Source organism: Lingula anatina, chromosome 7, assembly GCF_051362555.1.
Source record: "Lingula anatina isolate TDL-2025a chromosome 7, LinAna3.0, whole genome shotgun sequence".
Lineage (NCBI taxonomy): Eukaryota > Metazoa > Brachiopoda > Lingulata > Lingulida > Lingulidae > Lingula > Lingula anatina.
This window is the reverse complement of record NC_141773.1, coordinates 23671682-23688628: the sequence shown is the minus strand read 5'-3', so window position 1 is coordinate 23688628 and position 16947 is coordinate 23671682. Positions and strand designations below refer to the sequence as shown.

Genomic DNA, 16947 nt, shown 5'->3' with positions numbered 1-16947 from the left:
TGGCATGGTTCACTCAAATTCCTCCCCAACAATAGGGTACTAAATGACTGAAAAGGATACACAATACGTTTTCTGTTCAATTTATAGAGTCAGCTTGACAAAAATGGCTTCATTTCCAACTGGTTAGTTTTGTGTATCTGTCAAACACATCAAGAATGCACAACCTGATAAAATATGGTACTTAAAAAACAAAGTTTCAAGGGCAGAAGAAACTAGACAAGAAATTATGATGTAAGTGCATCAGAACACTGGCAGAATTAGGAGAAAGTAGTCCCTTAGCTGTTTTGTCTACCAAAGCCATATTCAGATAAAGAGTACTTGAGATCCAAACAGGTCTAACTTACCTCATGAGAGAACAACATATCATAGAAACAATAGAGCCTACTGTAAATGATCATTTTATTCTTATGATAAAAATTAAGTCTCCCATTAGTCTTTGCAATCTTTACTGGCTCAGCGAAACTGCATTATCCCATAAACCCCTTGATGTAGTCCACAGTGTACTCAGTGTTTGTAACAAATGATGGTTTAAGGCTGGGTAAGTTATTTCTAAAATGCTAACAAAAAACAAAACTGTTGCCTGACATAACACTGTATCATAATCTCAATAATAAAACATGTCATGTCAGCAGTATTTTGTATTCTGTAGGTGACATTAGCTATGGGAACACCAGGGAGTTCCTTCAGAGAGTTATACTTAGTGCACAGATATCACTGGTACAAATATCAGTGAAGAAATAAACAACTATCAATGTGCAATGAATCTCAATAAAATTCACACCTGCCTGGAATTCTTATACAAAGTGATTCTCACTGGTTGTGTATAAAAATAGATTCCAGGCTTTCACCTTGTTACCAAATCATTTGAACCATCTTTAACAAGCAGGGTTATCTTAGCCCAGTATCCTGGTTCTTGTTATGTACTGAATGCTGACTTTAGGCATCAATTTCTTTTTCTTTTTACAATTTTTCCTGCCCACCCCCCTCCTCCCCTGATTAAAAAACAAACTTTCAAGCACCTACAAAAATCTCTGCATTAGTTTTCATCTAAAATGCAAACACTGCTAAAACTCTGCCCTTATTTTTTTACCCGAGACACTGATTGTGTAACATGAAATATTCACAACAGGCAGATAATACATGTTCACGCTTGAGTGGGTCTACGCTGTGGCCCCAGAGATGTATAACTGAAGTATGTGCAGGGTTGATGTGCACCTGTTGTGGAAAAAGAAGTGACTCATGAAACATTAACTGTGTCAAGCATGCAGATGTACCAATATATATATATATATACTACTAGGGTATCTACACCTTCTACCAGAGGAGAGAGAAAGTGACAAAGTGTGTGTGTGTGAGAGAGAGAGAGAGAGAGAGAGAGAGAGAGAGAGAGAGAGAGAGAGAGAGAGAGAGATATGGACAGGAAATCTTGAGTATTCCACTGGTGCACTGTTATCTCTAGTATACTGCCTCACTATTTTCTACCAATTTGCTTTATATACAACACAATAAACTGACAAAATGTGTTACAAATTTATGTAACACTATCTAAAGCCATTCAGTCTATTCATGTAGTTTTACACTCTAAAACACCCGTAACGAAGATTCCCATCCTCAGTGAATGACAGTAATACTGATATCTATTCTACATTGATTCTTTTTTATCAAAACCTGTAGCATACAACCAGAGCAGCATGTGTTGTATTAAGAGCTGCTTCTCTTCTTTCTAAAGAAAATGTTAATAGACGATACACCTCTTACAAATGACCTCCTTCATTACATCAAACTATGTCATCTTTTTCACCATACCTGGACAGCATAAGCTGTATTCTGAATCTACTGTAATCTACAACATAATTGTCTCATTTATTCTGGAATCTCAACCCAATCCAAACCAACTTACAGACAATCAATGAAATAATTTTCAGTTTCTCAGCCAAAATCTCCTGTGGTCCACCTCAAAGCCTTCTCTCCATCATCTTCATCCTCCCCAACTGCCCGTTAAGTGACCTGAAGCCTGGCTGAGGAATGCAGGTATGTGACCCAGATAGACTAATGACCACTGTAATCACCCTTAATGTGTCTGCCTTAATTGAAAGTAGGCTGCCTCTAATTGGTGTGATAACAGCAGGGTGTCAGTGGTCACCTGCAGTCACCTGTACAAGACCCCCCAGTGCCATATAGCACTTGAAATATACTAGTACTGGCTTCACACATATCCTAAAACATATCTCAGCTTTTAGACTGATATTTTGGTCCACTCCGATACAGAATAATTCTGATTAGTCCACTTGAAGTTATAATTGATCTAAACATTTTATTTCCTATTTTATTCCTGCATATTGCTATCACCTGAGATTTATATTGCTTACTATTTGAATATAATACCAAGGACTATTGCAATGGTATTCTAAATTTCTCAAACTTCTCATACCAAAATTCCATAAAAAATAGCCACAGCCTACCTGTCTTAGTGGAGACTTTCTGTACAGAGTAACATATCCAGTGTAATAACACTCCAATCACACCTAGCTCAGCTACCTGTGTCAGGTGGGAGAATGAATGAATGGCAGCAGTTTGGCAGGTGAGGTGACAATATAATTGTACAAAATAGCCAGGTGCTTCATCCACCCCCACCCTGACGCCCCCCTAGCACCCACCCTGACGCCCCCCTAGCACCCACCCTGACACCCCCCTAGCACCCACCCTGACACCCCTACTGCCCACTCAAAACATACAATGTGCACTGCTATGAAAACTCTCACAACATGAACGTGTTTAATCACTCAGTAATAAAATAATAAATGTGACATATCAACACAAACATGTGTACTTATTTCTATACAGGGGTTTTGTCTCTTAGATAAATACAGGCCAGACATATAAACACACAGGTCCATGTGTTAGTATATACATACCTGTTGTATTCAATCTAACAGACAGACACACCTGGTGGAAGGAAACAGAAACACACACACCTTCCACCACATGGTCAGCCAGTGAAGTACAACAACATAACATTAAATAACTGATATTTATATTTGGATTGACCTGTGCCAGTGATCAGCATGGTTTGTATTGATAGAAGGAAGAAGTACAAGGTGACACGTACCAAAAGTGGGGATGTACTGGATTCCCCATCATATTATACACCCCCACACATGCAAACAAACACACACACACACACACACAGAGGTAAACTGACCTAAAGATAAAGTGCACAATGTATACTGTCTGCGTCACACTTCATCTGCTATGTAAGCATTCTTTACCACATCTTCAGTACATCACCTGTATTACCCTTCCTGCCAAACACACACACACGCGCATACTATGACACACACACACACACATGCACACACTGACTGTGACACACACACACACACACACACACACACACACACACACACACACACACACACACACACACACACACACACACACACACACACACACACACACCTTATTGGTAAGCTTAGTAAGAGTAAGGGTACTTAGTAAACAGATATCCTCTGAATATCTCAGGTGCCCCAATTTTAACATATGCACTATGTACCTCAACACCTGCTTTGCAGAACCTCTGGAATATTACTACTGATTACTGACCATCAAGTACAAATGGTACATAAGGCAGTTAACACCAACCCTGACCTACCATTAATATAGCAACCCTCACCTGACAGCCATGGATGTTCTCGCCTCCTACAGCGTCTTCCATGTCCCACCCATGAACTCTACTCCAATCAACCCCACGCCCCACTGAACAAGTCAACACAACAGTTCTTTCTTTAGCTCACAGACAACACAAAATCAATAAGGCCACAGGGTCAACAGTAGAAAGAGAGAAGATGGAACAGCCACATACTGGCTACAGCAGACATAGACTGGGTTCCCATACCTAGATCAATCTAACAGGATCGATCCATCTCCGAGGGGTTTCTTGCTACTAGAAAATTGTTTTCAGCTTAAGCAGCTTAGATGTCTGGCATGTTGACTGCAATATAGCGAGATTCCCCTTGGAGATAGATCGATCCACGGTTAGTACAACAGGGTCTGGGAATGGTCTCATAGTCTGACTACAGCAGATTATCGTCTTCAAACTATTTCAACCCCTTTTGGAGCATTTTGATGACCTGGTTAAGTCATTTGTGACAGTCTGACGGCACCACCAAGATAAGAATTAAGACGAGACAGACTTTTGAAGTCTCTACTACCACTCAGCTTTAACCACTGTAGTCCTCTAAATGTCACTTAACACAACCTGTCTGTCACCAGTGTCTGTCACTGAACTAAGTGATTTGAGACAGTAGGAAACAGGACCATTGAAATCTTGGTGTAGCTAAGAGCATTTTGAAGAGATTGTTGAAATCAAGATCCCTTTGTGGTATAAGAACAGCTTTACTATCTTGTGTAGCTATAGAATCAATGATGAGCAGACACTACTGTGTGGAATTTACATGGTAATTTAATGATTATGGACCTTTAGTCAGCTGTATCCGGGGAAAGGGGGGGGGGGGCATTTTATGAAAAGGTGGACCTTTTAACCATAGAGTTTGCTAAAAAAATCTAGTTTAAATTTTGGGTTGTTTCTACAGGCCCCCTTCTACTCCTCAAAAGGCCTGTATAAAGTGCCAAAGGATCCACACAGGACAATATGCTCTGGTGCTGTCTGGCATACATTAATGTGTCCTATCACAACAATAAGCAGTACCTTTTTTATTAGTGTTAAAAACAAGTGATACAAGCTCTTAAACTGTTGCGCCTCCCTCACTCTTTAAAGTTGAAACTATAAATCAAGTAAAATTTAAATTAAAAAAAAAATCTTAATTCATTTCTTAACACAACAATTTGCTTATAACTCTTAGATACACATATTTTGGTACAGCTATATGTACATCTAAACAAGGTGACAGGTAGCTCCTGATGTATTCTTGCAACACAAAACACTAGAGTTGAATACAAATCACTCTACATTTAGATCTATTCTAGTAGCAGGGTCGCGGGGTGTGCAAACTAAAAGGCCCCTCTGGAAATGTCCTTTAATTAAACTAGTGGGATTGCCCAGAGAAATACAGGCAAGGTGTTAAATAGAGGTGCACAAGAATTCTTTTCATGCTCAAGTGACTGGCTCATCCTTCCCTCCAGCAATTTTCTGCCAAGTTGCATCTTCACTGAATTTCAAAATAACGTCATTCTGGTTAACAAACCCATTTGTCTCCAACCCAACAGCTTAGATAATTGGCATATAACACGCAAAGAAAACCAAATATAAAATTGCTTAAAAGAGAAGGAACATGATGCACATGAACAAAACCCTCTTGGCCAAGTTCAAATACATCTAGGTGGTCCAAATGTATGGTGAAAACTTTCAAATTTATTGTGGACTTTAATTTCTATATTCCCTCATTTCCTTCCATTTATAGGCAAGGGAAAGAAAGGAAGGAAGTTGATGTATTCAAGACCTTTAGCTAACCTCAGGCATCATGTCGGCACTATCAAATATGTATGAGGATGTCCGGTATGTTTGTCTCTCTTCCTGCTATATAACACTACATGGTGTGCTGACATGCTACCCTCTCGCCAAGCACATAAACTGCTCAAGTGTTAACTATAATTTTCTTTGCATGAAATATAATACGTCATATTCTTTAAGAACTCTCCAGTTTCTTAATTTCTTTTTTAAATAATTTTTTACTTGAAACAGGACAAAAGTGTGCATTTTTTCATACTTTTACTGTCCGCACTGAAATAGTTGCAACCATTGAGGCACTTTGTATCACATAGGCACAAGACTACAGAAAGAAAGTTACATTATCTTAATTCGATGCCTAATGATTTTCATACAGGCTATATGTACAAAACTTGATCCTTGCCTGACATGAAGTCATATAAAAGTCATGTGGTCATAGAACATGGAAACAACAAGTATTAGTAAATATCCAATGTGGTATGGAAACAACAAATACTAGTAAATAACCAATGCAGTATTCACTGCTTCCACCCTAACCCTGCCCAACAATCCATCACAGTCTTTAATATGCTGTAAACATGATACTGGAACACTGACTGGTATTCTTATGTTGTTTTTGGAAGAATATTTTCATGCATCCATAAATAAGTCCCTATAAAACAAGAGTCCCTGCTGGCAAATGACTCATACAATTTGAATCTGATTGATAAACACCAAATACACTTTTCAGCTCTTTTAATACAGCCTCTCACTTTTTATGCACAGAATATTAAAATCTTAGAAATAAAATCTACAGTCATTTAGAGACTAAAATAAAATTCTAAGGTTCTTTTATGTTTTTTCTCTCTCATTCTATAACCAAATGATCACACACAGGGCTAAGACATTTAGGATTAGAATATTAGACAGAGGTAGCTAGGCCTGGGAAAACTTTTCATGGCATTTCTACCATACAGATACTGACAAAAATATTCAGCAAGATTCAACACAGATACAAAAATGATAATGATTATTATTCATTGATCAATATATATCATAACACCTAATGTATTGGGTCTAATCTACTGTCCCAGAAAGTGTACATGTCACTGTTACTTTTCTGAAAAAAAAAATCAATCAATAAAATCATAATCTCTGCCATAATCTGAACTTATGTAATTGAGTTTGCGACCTTCAAATGCCACAATTAATGCAATGCAAATCAATCTCCTTCTTTTTGCACTCTCACCAGAGCTGATCCCGTCAATAATGTTGTATAAGAACAATACAATTCCCATCACTATGCAATCTGGTCTGTATCCCTCTTTACAGGTCCATCTGTTACTGATGGTAGAACACAGGCTACACAAGATACCATTACTGATATATACACATCCATGTAATGCTTGGTGTCCTATTGATCAGGCAGGGGGCAATGAGCACTGCTTTTATAATTTTCTATTTCAAAATTTTATAATAATTACTACCATCACTATTAATGCATCCAAACCATATTTTGTTCTATATCAAAGACAAGCTAATGATCTAAAAAAGAGCACTAAATAATATATTACTAGTTAAATATATTTTCTTTTTCAATCAGCAATGTGAAATCCTCTGGAGACTTCAGCCCTCTCTCCAATCTCCTGTCCCCTCAATTACTGCTGTGAACAGGGCCTGTGTACTGAAATAGGGGCCCTGAGCAAGGATTATGAATGAAGTATAAAACTATTCACTTACATCCCTCCTGTGGCCATTCTAATCAATATCAGATTCCAGGATCTTTGCCATATCTTCACTGTCTCTCACTGCTCTGAAATGAGAAAACATACTGTAACATACAGGATTCTCAACAATAGCTAACACTGTCTCTTTTGTTTTATAGATGAGACATTCACACCTATTTTACATATATCACTTAATCACCTTTCTAGCAATATGAGTTCCATAATGACATGATATCAAAACATTTCCACCAATCAAGGGCTCTGTGCCTTACTATAAAAGTAAGTAATGAACTAATGCTGAGTTTCCCGATCATCTTTATTCTCCTCTACAAAACGAATAAAACTTAATTGCTTGTAATGTATTTACTATGTATGTTAATGTTCTCTTATACACCAGCCTTGGTACAAGTGTCCTGGGTCACTGCAACTTGACTCAACTGATTTAGATGAATCACAAGAAATAAGTACAATGCACTCATATATATGTTAATGCATTAGGTGCAATGAATGCAAAAAATGCCATGCCACATTCGTTCAACATCCATTATAGCAATATTGATTATGAAAAAATGTGGCAATGGAACACTGAAAAAATCTAGTGCAGCCTGCTTGGAATTATCAGGGGCAGTGCAAAGATAAAAACAACCAATTCCCACTTTATTGTTTATACCTTATTCTTGACCACTAAGACTGTTCAGGACATTTCAAAAGTTTGATCAATATATGGGTAAAATGGGACATAATACATTCAGATATTCTAACCGTGTGTGGCAATGATGAGTCATAACTGTATTGATGAGTCTCCAGTCAATATGTTCACTGCACTCAACCAGGCTGATGCTAATAAAAATGCAAACAATTCTTAATGGTTTAAGACAGTTTAGATAGTATATTAAAAACCTACAGTACAATAATCATTATTATTATTATTTCATTTGTTTTGCCTAGCTTGATCAAGTGCCTTATCCTTTACCTTAAATGCACACAAATCTTTCAAATGAATATAAACTATAAAGCTTCATGCGATTCTTACTTTTCCACTTAATTTTTTTGTAATTTCATTTATTATTACTTCTAACAACCACTGGATTCTAAAATGTGACTGTTTTGCACAATAAATTCATATCAGCTTTTATTCAAGCCTTAAGTGATGATTTTTGGGGTGTATACACACTTCATTCTATGAGAATAATGAACTGATCCATCATGATTCGACTTAAATGGAAAATTTTCATGAAAAAACAATCTGTGCTAGGTATCTGCCATATACCAGGTATGACAATGAGGTGTTCCATCAACACAAAGTAGCACAAACAGAAATAGGGCAAGACGAGTTGCTGTTATTCAATCTGGTTATAATTTCCAGTTAATATTTGGAGTCAATTCAAGGTGCAGTGAGTGACATCGTGGCACGTGAGATTCCAGACACCCACACACAGTCTACTTATTTAACAATGTGATATCTCTAACATGACAAAAACTCCCAATATTGGCACAGCATGATAGCCCCGCCGTTGGGAATTTATAGCGTCACAATCGACTACAGAACTAAGATATTGACAACCGTTCATACTAACCACAAAAGTAATAATTTGGACTTACTACTCACCTTAGTAAATAAAACAAGTATTTCGCAAATAAGAAATAAACCAATATTTTCTTCCGATCACACCTAGCATTCCGGTCCGGAAGCCATTTTGACCCGTCTGGTGAGTCACGTGACTATAAAGTAATGCGAGTAAAATGTCTGTGTTTGACATTATAAAATCACAATTTTTGAGTAATGAAACCCAGAATAATATCTTAACATAAAGTATTTTATAAAATCCAATACAAATTTTTTATCATAAACCATTTTGCTTATTAGTTTATTGTGATATGTGCTAAATATATACACGCGTATTACTTGTTGTGAGTACTACGCCGGAAAATAATATCAAAAGACTAGTCCTCAAAATTTATAGATACAGTTGCATAATAAATAAAGAATCAGTTCTGTTATGATAAAAACCATTTAAATGGAAGCATTTTTGTTTGCTCTAGGGAATGGTGTGCATATTTTCATAGATTTGGAGGTTTATTCACTTAAAGCGGAATGATATTATAGTTATACGTGGCCGCCGCCATGTTGGTCGGATGAGTTGGAAGTCCACGCCGATGACAGAAGTTTAGTCGACTTGCAACATATCTAAACTGACTTGAAGCGTTATACTGCGAAAAAACAGATATCATAATGGTAAGCATATTGGCAAATTAAAATCTGATGTATGCATAGGGAAAATATATAGAAATTAATGCTGAAAGACGTACCGGCTTGTTAAAATGATCAAAGCCACTTGTTAGAACGAAGGTCGGATCATTCATTGCCACGAATGAATATTTGACTCTCTTTCTGAACGATCAAGCGAATAACTTAAGGTTGTGATCCGTTTGAAAATTTGAAATTATTTTAGTTCCTTAATAAAGGCAGTGTTTGAAAGCAGAAGGGTAGTGATCAATCTCTTTCCTGAAGATGTTCTAAATTTGACATCCACTTGTTTTTATTATTGCTAATGTTTCCAAATGTAAAACTCATCAGTACATGACTCCACTTTGTCTTTAATCAAAGAACTGTGTCAGCATGGCAGCTATAAAATCTGAGTTTAGGATCAGGCATGGGTTGATGAGAAAAACAACTTAAGTCAACAATGCCACACTTTTATTTCACCAGTCTTATGTATGTATGTATAATGATAATTAACTTATACACAATAACGAGATTCACTATCTGTTACAGGTGCTTTTGGCAGCTGCTGTCTGTAACAAGACAGGCAAGGGTGAGTTTTTTTTTTTTTTTTTTTTTTTTTTTGTAATGACAAACTATGGCTATACTTGAAGTAGTGGTGAGGTCTGATTTATCACTTAAACTGTACTACACAGGGCTAATATTAAACTTTTTTTTCATATCTACATTACTAAATAAAACTGAAAGGAAATTGAAAATAACTCACAGGAGCTGTTTAAAAGACTTTTTATGGGTCATATGAGCTGCCAAAAACTCCCTTAAATGTTTATTTAAAAGTTTTCAATGTTTCCCTTTTCAGCCATAATCTCCCGTCAGTTTGTGGAGATGACCAGGTCCAGGATCGAGGGTCTGCTGGCAGCCTTCCCCAAACTGATGAATACAGGGAAACAGCACACCTTTGTGGAGACGGAGAGTGTGCGCTACGTGTACCAGCCCCTGGAGAAACTGTACATGCTGCTTATCACCACTAAGGCCAGCAATATCCTAGAGGATCTAGAGACCTTGAGATTATTTGCCAGAGTTGTAAGTAATGGATTTTAATTATTCTGTTGTATTTCATTTTATCGACAAATTAGATCAATTTTCATTTTATAATTTTATGTATAAATATGACAGTAAATTATTATTATTATTAATTCATTTTCTTAATTGTTTTATTCCCAGGATCCTCACTGATGCATTTTAGTTTTAGACGACACATTTTCATTTCATCAGATTTGGAAGAATCATTGTAAAAATCTTTTGCTTCCCCCATCATATTGGTCTTTATATAATATTTGCACTTAGTTTGATCAAGGCTTGATATTGCCCCATAAAAATATGTGCTTTGAATAATGATATATACATTTAAAGTGGTGAAAACTATATCCTCAATATTTTGACATCTTGTACTTAGTGCAAAAGCCAGGTTGTTACTTTATGAGCAATATCGTGTTTGCCTATGATTATCACCAAACTGTTTCGCACCTGAGACAACAGTCATGCTGAACACATTTCCCGCTAATATGAGGCAAACTTAAAGAGAAAAGACAGCATTGTTTGTAAGCGAGATCTTAAACTACAGATTTAGTCCTTTATAGATGAAATTGACCTTGATGCAAAAAATTATCATGCCCACCAATTGTTTCTGTTTAGTAAACTGACCCCTATTCAATTGGTATTGAAAATGAGCAGATAGAAATTGGCTTGACACTTACTCATACCCTTGCATTCAATTTGTCTAGATGTCAGAGAATTTGTTTGGCTTATTTCTCATTTTGAGGCAAAATTACATTAACTGCTGTAAGATGAGTAAGCCAGTAAGGGACCACATTTCACTCTTCCTAGTATTTATAAGCTGTATATATATATATATATATATATATATTTGAATTGCAGATCCCAGAGTACTGCCGAGCCATGGAGGAGTCAGAGATAGTTGACCAAGCATTCCCACTGATCTTTGCCTTTGATGAGATAGTGGCACTGGGATACAGAGAGAGCGTCAACCTCGCCCAGATCAGGACCTTTACTGAGATGGACTCACATGAAGAGAAGGTGTTCCAGGCTGTCAGACAGGTAAAAACATATCTTTAATGGTCTTAATGAGAGTCTGGGATTGAAGTCCAGCTGTCAGACAAATAGTACAGTTTTATGGTCTTATTGAGAGTGGGGTTATTCATCATCACTGATCTGATAGGACAAGTGCACATTTAAGAGTTGTTTTGATCAATTTTCATCTACTGTAGATCACATCTTGGGACAAGTGAACATTGACTTGGACACTTATAAATGAAGGTAAAAGCTTAAAACCTGTTATTTCTAGACACAAGAAAGAGAAGCCAAGGAACAGATGCGTAAGAGAGCAAAAGAACTCCAACAACAGAAGAGGGAGAATACCAAGCGTGGAGGACCAGCATATAAAGGGATTGGAAGCAGCGACTTCCGCTCCAGCTCATCTGTCATGGAGACGGCACTTCCAGAACCAACCAAACCTGCCTATACTCCTCCAGCGTAAGTGGAACTTTTCTAGAAATTATTGCATATTCCTGTGACATTATTCAATTTTTACTATTGCTGACTTGTGTATCATGAGACAGAAACAAATCTGGCCCCAGATTCACAAAAAAAAAAAAAAGAAAAGAAAAAAAGGGTAAAAAGTCAGTTCCCTGGCATAGTTGACTAGGATTTCCATGAGTGTGCTGTAACACTGCTCCTGATAGGTTAAGTTGTGACCATGTAACCTTGGGAATTAACTTCTTAGTCAAGGAACCTGACTGAATTTTTTTGATGAAACTGGGACCTGGTCTAAACATGCTGCTACTACTGCCATTCTGCCCAAGGGCAAAGGATGATGATGGTGTCGATGTCTAAGGTCCTTCACTGTCATTAACAACCTGTTCTCTACCATGTACCAGGCTGGTGTTCAGCGAAGGAAGAACAATTACTCAAACTCGATCACAGGTCTAGACTCTATTCTAGATCTGTTTTGCACAATTTGATACATTTTCTCCTTGTTTTGTTTATATCTTATCTTCATTGTATCTTAGGCCACACTTTTTTAATTTTATGGATGACATCCTGCGCGCGCATGGATTTTCGCCCGTTCTCCAAAAAAAAAAAAAAAAAAAAAAAGCCCCACCCCCCAGCCCCCAACGAAGTCGGTTGTCGCAAACGTTGTTATTGAATTTGCAAGGAAATGAGCTTTCTGCGCATGCGTATTATTGCCACGTGGAAATGCGGCCACTTTGCTGTCAAATTCATCTCTAGGATTACTTTCAAATTACACAACAATAAAAGTCATAAAGAGAACAGGCGCCATCGTTTTGGATTGGTATGCCATCGATATTGGGCATGGAGATATCACCTTTTTACAATTGTGCGAAAGGCTGGCGGCGGCCGAAACATTTCTGTGACATTCTGTTTAAAGCAGCACATTAATACCAGGTTTTCTGTAGCGAAAAAAGGGTCGACAAGGGGCGTCGAGGTATTTGGTGGGCTGAAGGTCGGACAGGCCAGTTTAGCTGCTTCGTGTGAGTTGAAGTTGACAAAATGGCATCGTCTGAAATGACCTTTAATAGATTTGGTAGTATTAAGCATATCTTTGCATCATTTTTTAAACATTTCTGTGAAGTGTTCAAAATGTTTTAATATTCTGAGAATACAAATAAAGACACACTGTTTGATTGATATTTGTTTTATTGATTGCTATACCAAATGAATGCATGAAATAACCTTAAATAGATTTGGTAATATGAAGTATACAGTATCAATTCATGACTTTTTTTTACATTTCTACGAAGTATTCACAATGCTTTAATATTTTGAGAGCATGGATAAAGACATATTGTTAGTTTGATACGTGTTTCTGTGGTTAAATTTGTGTTTCCAGCTGTGTACTGACAGCATTCCTTTACTTAAGCAGTTTTTTTTTTTTTTTGGACTGTTTTTTTTTTTTTCGCCCTCTCGCACCGATTTTGGGGTACCCAGAGGATGTCATCCATAAAAATAAAAAAGTGTGGCCTTAGGTATACAGTAAATTATTCAAGTATATTGTCAACTCTTTTTAGGTGGTATTGGCAAAGTTTCTCTTATACTAATTGAGTATTGTGCTTACTTTCACTGGCAAGAAGATTGAATCAAGTTTTATAGTTTTTATCATCCAAATTTAAAGTGTACTTGCCTTTGCAGTATTTGAATCAGAACCTATGTGCTATTAAACATGATGATGACTGCAAAGTCTTGTTTTCCTCTTCCAGTCGTCCCTCTGGTACTGGTAAAGCCATGAAGCTAGGCAGTAAGACTAAAGATGTGGACATGTTTGTAGATCAGCTGAAGTCTGAGGGACAAAGTGAGTAATTTTACTACGTGTTTCTTACCATTTCTGTGTTATAGTTCTCTGGTGACCATAGAAATAGTTTCCTCTCACTTAAGTCAGTAGCAGTATATTGTAGCTGAGATGGTCTAGGTTGTGCAAATGTCTCTTTACTCTCAAAGCTAGAGCATTAAGTCGGGGCCAAGTTGTTCACTAATAAGACATGCAATATTTGTTTGGTCAGTGACCAAAGAAAGCCACTACCATGCCTGTTGCTTTATTTGCAAGTTTTATTTAGGTAAAAGTTTTATTTAAGGTAATCAATTATGACAAACCTTTTTACAACACAGTTTGACAATTGGTGAAATATTCTGTCCTGCACCTTGACATTTTGCCAGTGATTAATACCAAATTATGTTTCGCACCTGAGTAACAGTCATGCTGAACATATTTCCCGCTAATATGAGGCAAAAAAGACAGTTTTGAAATAATCGAGTTTCAGAAGATGAGGGTGAAAGAAATCATCAGTGTGATGATAGATAGGGCAATATTTTGATTTATTTTGCAGTAATCAAGTGTTGTGAGTTCTACTTTATTACGTTCAAGATTGCGACTCCTGGTGTGATGCGTAAGCAATTCATAAACTAATATACTACACAAGTATGACATAACTGCAGGGATGTTTCCTGCCCAGATGTTCCTGGGCAGTGCCAGTGGGAATTATTATGAAAACATTTCCTAATGTTTAATACGTTTACCTTTTAGATGTGGTGAGCACTAGTTCAGGTAAACCCTCAGCAGTGTCCAGGGCAGCAGTGCCAGAGGTCAACCAGGAGAGGTAAGACTGGACATTGGGGACAGGTGGGGATGGGAGGGGCAGGGACATTGGGGACAGGTGGGGATGGGAGGGGAAGGGACATTGGGGTTGGACAGAAGACTGGACATGGGGGTGGGGAGAGGAGTTGCACACAAATAAGATTGGGCATACAGTACATTAAGTTGGACAGATTGATAAGGCTTAACAAGGGTGGACTTTTGTGTAGATAAGAGTATATTAAAGTGGAGGGTTTCTTAGACACTTGAATATATATGTGGCTGTCTACATTTGCGCACAACATCCTCAGTGGTCAAATTGCACTGAAGACAGCTTAGTATTATGTGGCATTAAATGGAAGCTAATATTTTGTGAGTTAAACATTTAAACTCCATATGATTAATTTTATTTTTGTGTTTTAATATATATGTAGACAATATGCACAAGTATTAAGACTGGTGCGTTATTTGCAGTGTAAACATCAACGTGGAAGAGAAGATCAATTTGACAGCTGGGCGAGACGGAGGTCTACAGAACATGGAGGTCCACGGTCTGGTCACACTGCGCGTCACAGACGAGAAATACGGGAGAATTAAGATAGCAGTCAATAATAGAGACCAAAGAGGGATTCAAGTACAGGTATGGGGTGCTTGTATAGTGAAAGATTTGTTCTGCATTGCTCAGTTTAGAAAAGATTGCTATATGTTTAAGGTTAAGGTTAGGTGAAGATGAAAGGCCTAAAACCAATTATTGCAGCGTCTAAAATTTTTGCATGATAAACTGAGCATCTTAATTCAACAACAACAACAACAACAAAACAATGCAGCGCACAGTTTCAGAGAAAATATACAACATTATGCTTTTAATTTGATTGCAAATTAATTCAGCACAGTTTTTGTCAGAAATTTCTCTTTTAGCAGCATAAAGAAGTTGGTTCTCATTAATGCCAGCATGTTTCACTGTTTTCCTCACTGTATTTTCTCCAGACTCATCCTAATGTGGATAAAAAGCGGTTTGCCTCAGAGTCTTGCATAGCCCTCAAGAACCCAGATAAGTCATTCCCTATGAAGACGGATGTGGGTGTTCTTAAATGGAGGTTCCAGACACAAGATGAGAGCTGTATGCCTCTATCTAGTAAGTCACCTGTGTTAAGAGAACTACAGCCTTGGTTCAAAACTGCTGGCTGTTTATTGAATGCTCAAGTTGCTGAAAACAATATTTTACATCCATTTTCTTGTTTAGAGGAAAGTGTGCGAGGACGTTTATACATTATGAACAATGCTAGTGATTAGAATCTGAGGCTGTCCACATCTAGATTTTTGTGATGAAAAATGTCCAGTTTATTGGACAGGTCAGATAAAACAACAGGATTAATTTTATGCGAATGTGGCCCATTCATCTAAGAAACTGATGGGTTTTTATTAAACAAATATAAAGGACAGATAAGAGAAGACTAGTAAATGAGGATGAAGTAATACTTAATAAATGATGCATTGTCAATCTTTCCAGTAAATTGTTGGCCATCAGAGACCAGTAGTGGGTGTGATGTGAACATAGAATATACACTGGAGCAAGAAGATATGGAACTAAATGATGTAGTTATTACCATACCACTACCGTAAGTATAACAAGAAGATATGGAACTAAATGATGTAGTAATTACCATACCACTACCATAAGTAGTGGTAAGTACAATAAATTGCACAAAAGATAAAGCACCATGCTGGAATGATGTTGAATAAAGCCCTGAACCCAAGGTAGAATTGAAGCAGTGAGAAAATTACAATTTCATGATATTAAGATACAGTTGTATTGTATTGTATAATATCTATAATATTATACAATACAGTTGTATTGTATAATATTATAGATATATTGTATATATATGGGATGTTAACTGGTCATATCCTCTCCACAGCCATGGTCAGTCTCCAGTGGTCAGTGATTGTGATACAATTCTATCATAATAAGATATATTGTATATATATATGTGATGTTAACTGGTCATTTCCTCTCCTCAGCCATGGTCAGTCTCCAGTGGTCAGTGATTGTGACGGAGAGTACAATTTTGACCGGGCAAAGACTCAACTAGAGTGGTCCATTCCTGTCATAGACTCTGGTAACAAGACAGGCAGTATGGAGTTCAGCATAGGAGGTCATCCTGATGACTTCTTTCCAGTCCACGTCTCATTTGTTTCCAAGAAATCTTTTTGTGATATAGAGGTATGTGTTTGGGTGGGCTTTTTTTAACATTGTTGTGTGACAGATGTTGAAGAGTTCATCTTGTCATGGATCTTTGATGATAATTTTAAAGGTTTATAAGAAGTTTAAATAGTAGATTATAGATGTAAATTAAAGAAAGAAATTATGCTGCGTATTTGC

At 37.1% G+C, this 16947-nt stretch overlaps 2 protein-coding genes and 1 long non-coding RNA gene across 6 annotated transcripts in view; 2 read left to right on the top strand and 1 right to left on the bottom strand.

Annotated features, from left to right (window-relative positions):
• LOC106181974 (uncharacterized) overlaps positions 1-8937 on the bottom strand; it is a 64549-nt gene extending 55612 nt beyond the window's left edge. The window contains exons 1-2 of one of the 4 annotated variants that reach the window (XM_087017310.1): positions 8783-8937; positions 7187-7259 (exon numbers count right to left, since the gene is read on the bottom strand). In XM_087017310.1, the coding sequence (XP_086873436.1) occupies positions 7187-7203 (17 nt within the window). In that variant the 5' untranslated portion in view covers positions 7204-7259; positions 8783-8937. Of the gene's footprint in view, positions 1-1900; positions 2195-2462; positions 2580-3673; positions 3843-7186; positions 7260-8782 lie in introns of those variants that run through there. The other 3 variants (XM_087017311.1, XM_087017315.1, XM_087017314.1) reach the window with 3 other exon arrangements.
• A 292-nt stretch (positions 8938-9229) lies between these two features.
• Positions 9230-16947, top strand: part of LOC106181986 (coatomer subunit delta) — a 9032-nt gene continuing 1314 nt past the window's right edge. Inside the window, exons 1-11 of the mRNA XM_013566590.2 lie at positions 9230-9409; positions 9950-9989; positions 10257-10480; positions 11336-11515; positions 11763-11950; positions 13696-13787; positions 14517-14589; positions 15039-15204; positions 15552-15699; positions 16075-16183; positions 16587-16788. Coding sequence (XP_013422044.1) covers positions 9407-9409; positions 9950-9989; positions 10257-10480; positions 11336-11515; positions 11763-11950; positions 13696-13787; positions 14517-14589; positions 15039-15204; positions 15552-15699; positions 16075-16183; positions 16587-16788 — 1425 coding nt within the window. The 5' untranslated portion in view covers positions 9230-9406. The remainder of the gene's footprint in view (positions 9410-9949; positions 9990-10256; positions 10481-11335; positions 11516-11762; positions 11951-13695; positions 13788-14516; positions 14590-15038; positions 15205-15551; positions 15700-16074; positions 16184-16586; positions 16789-16947) is intronic.
• LOC147760929 (uncharacterized) lies at positions 11961-13695 on the top strand. The gene is made up of 2 exons (XR_015335435.1): positions 11961-12486; positions 13465-13695. It is a non-coding gene; the product is annotated as an uncharacterized LOC147760929 (long non-coding RNA).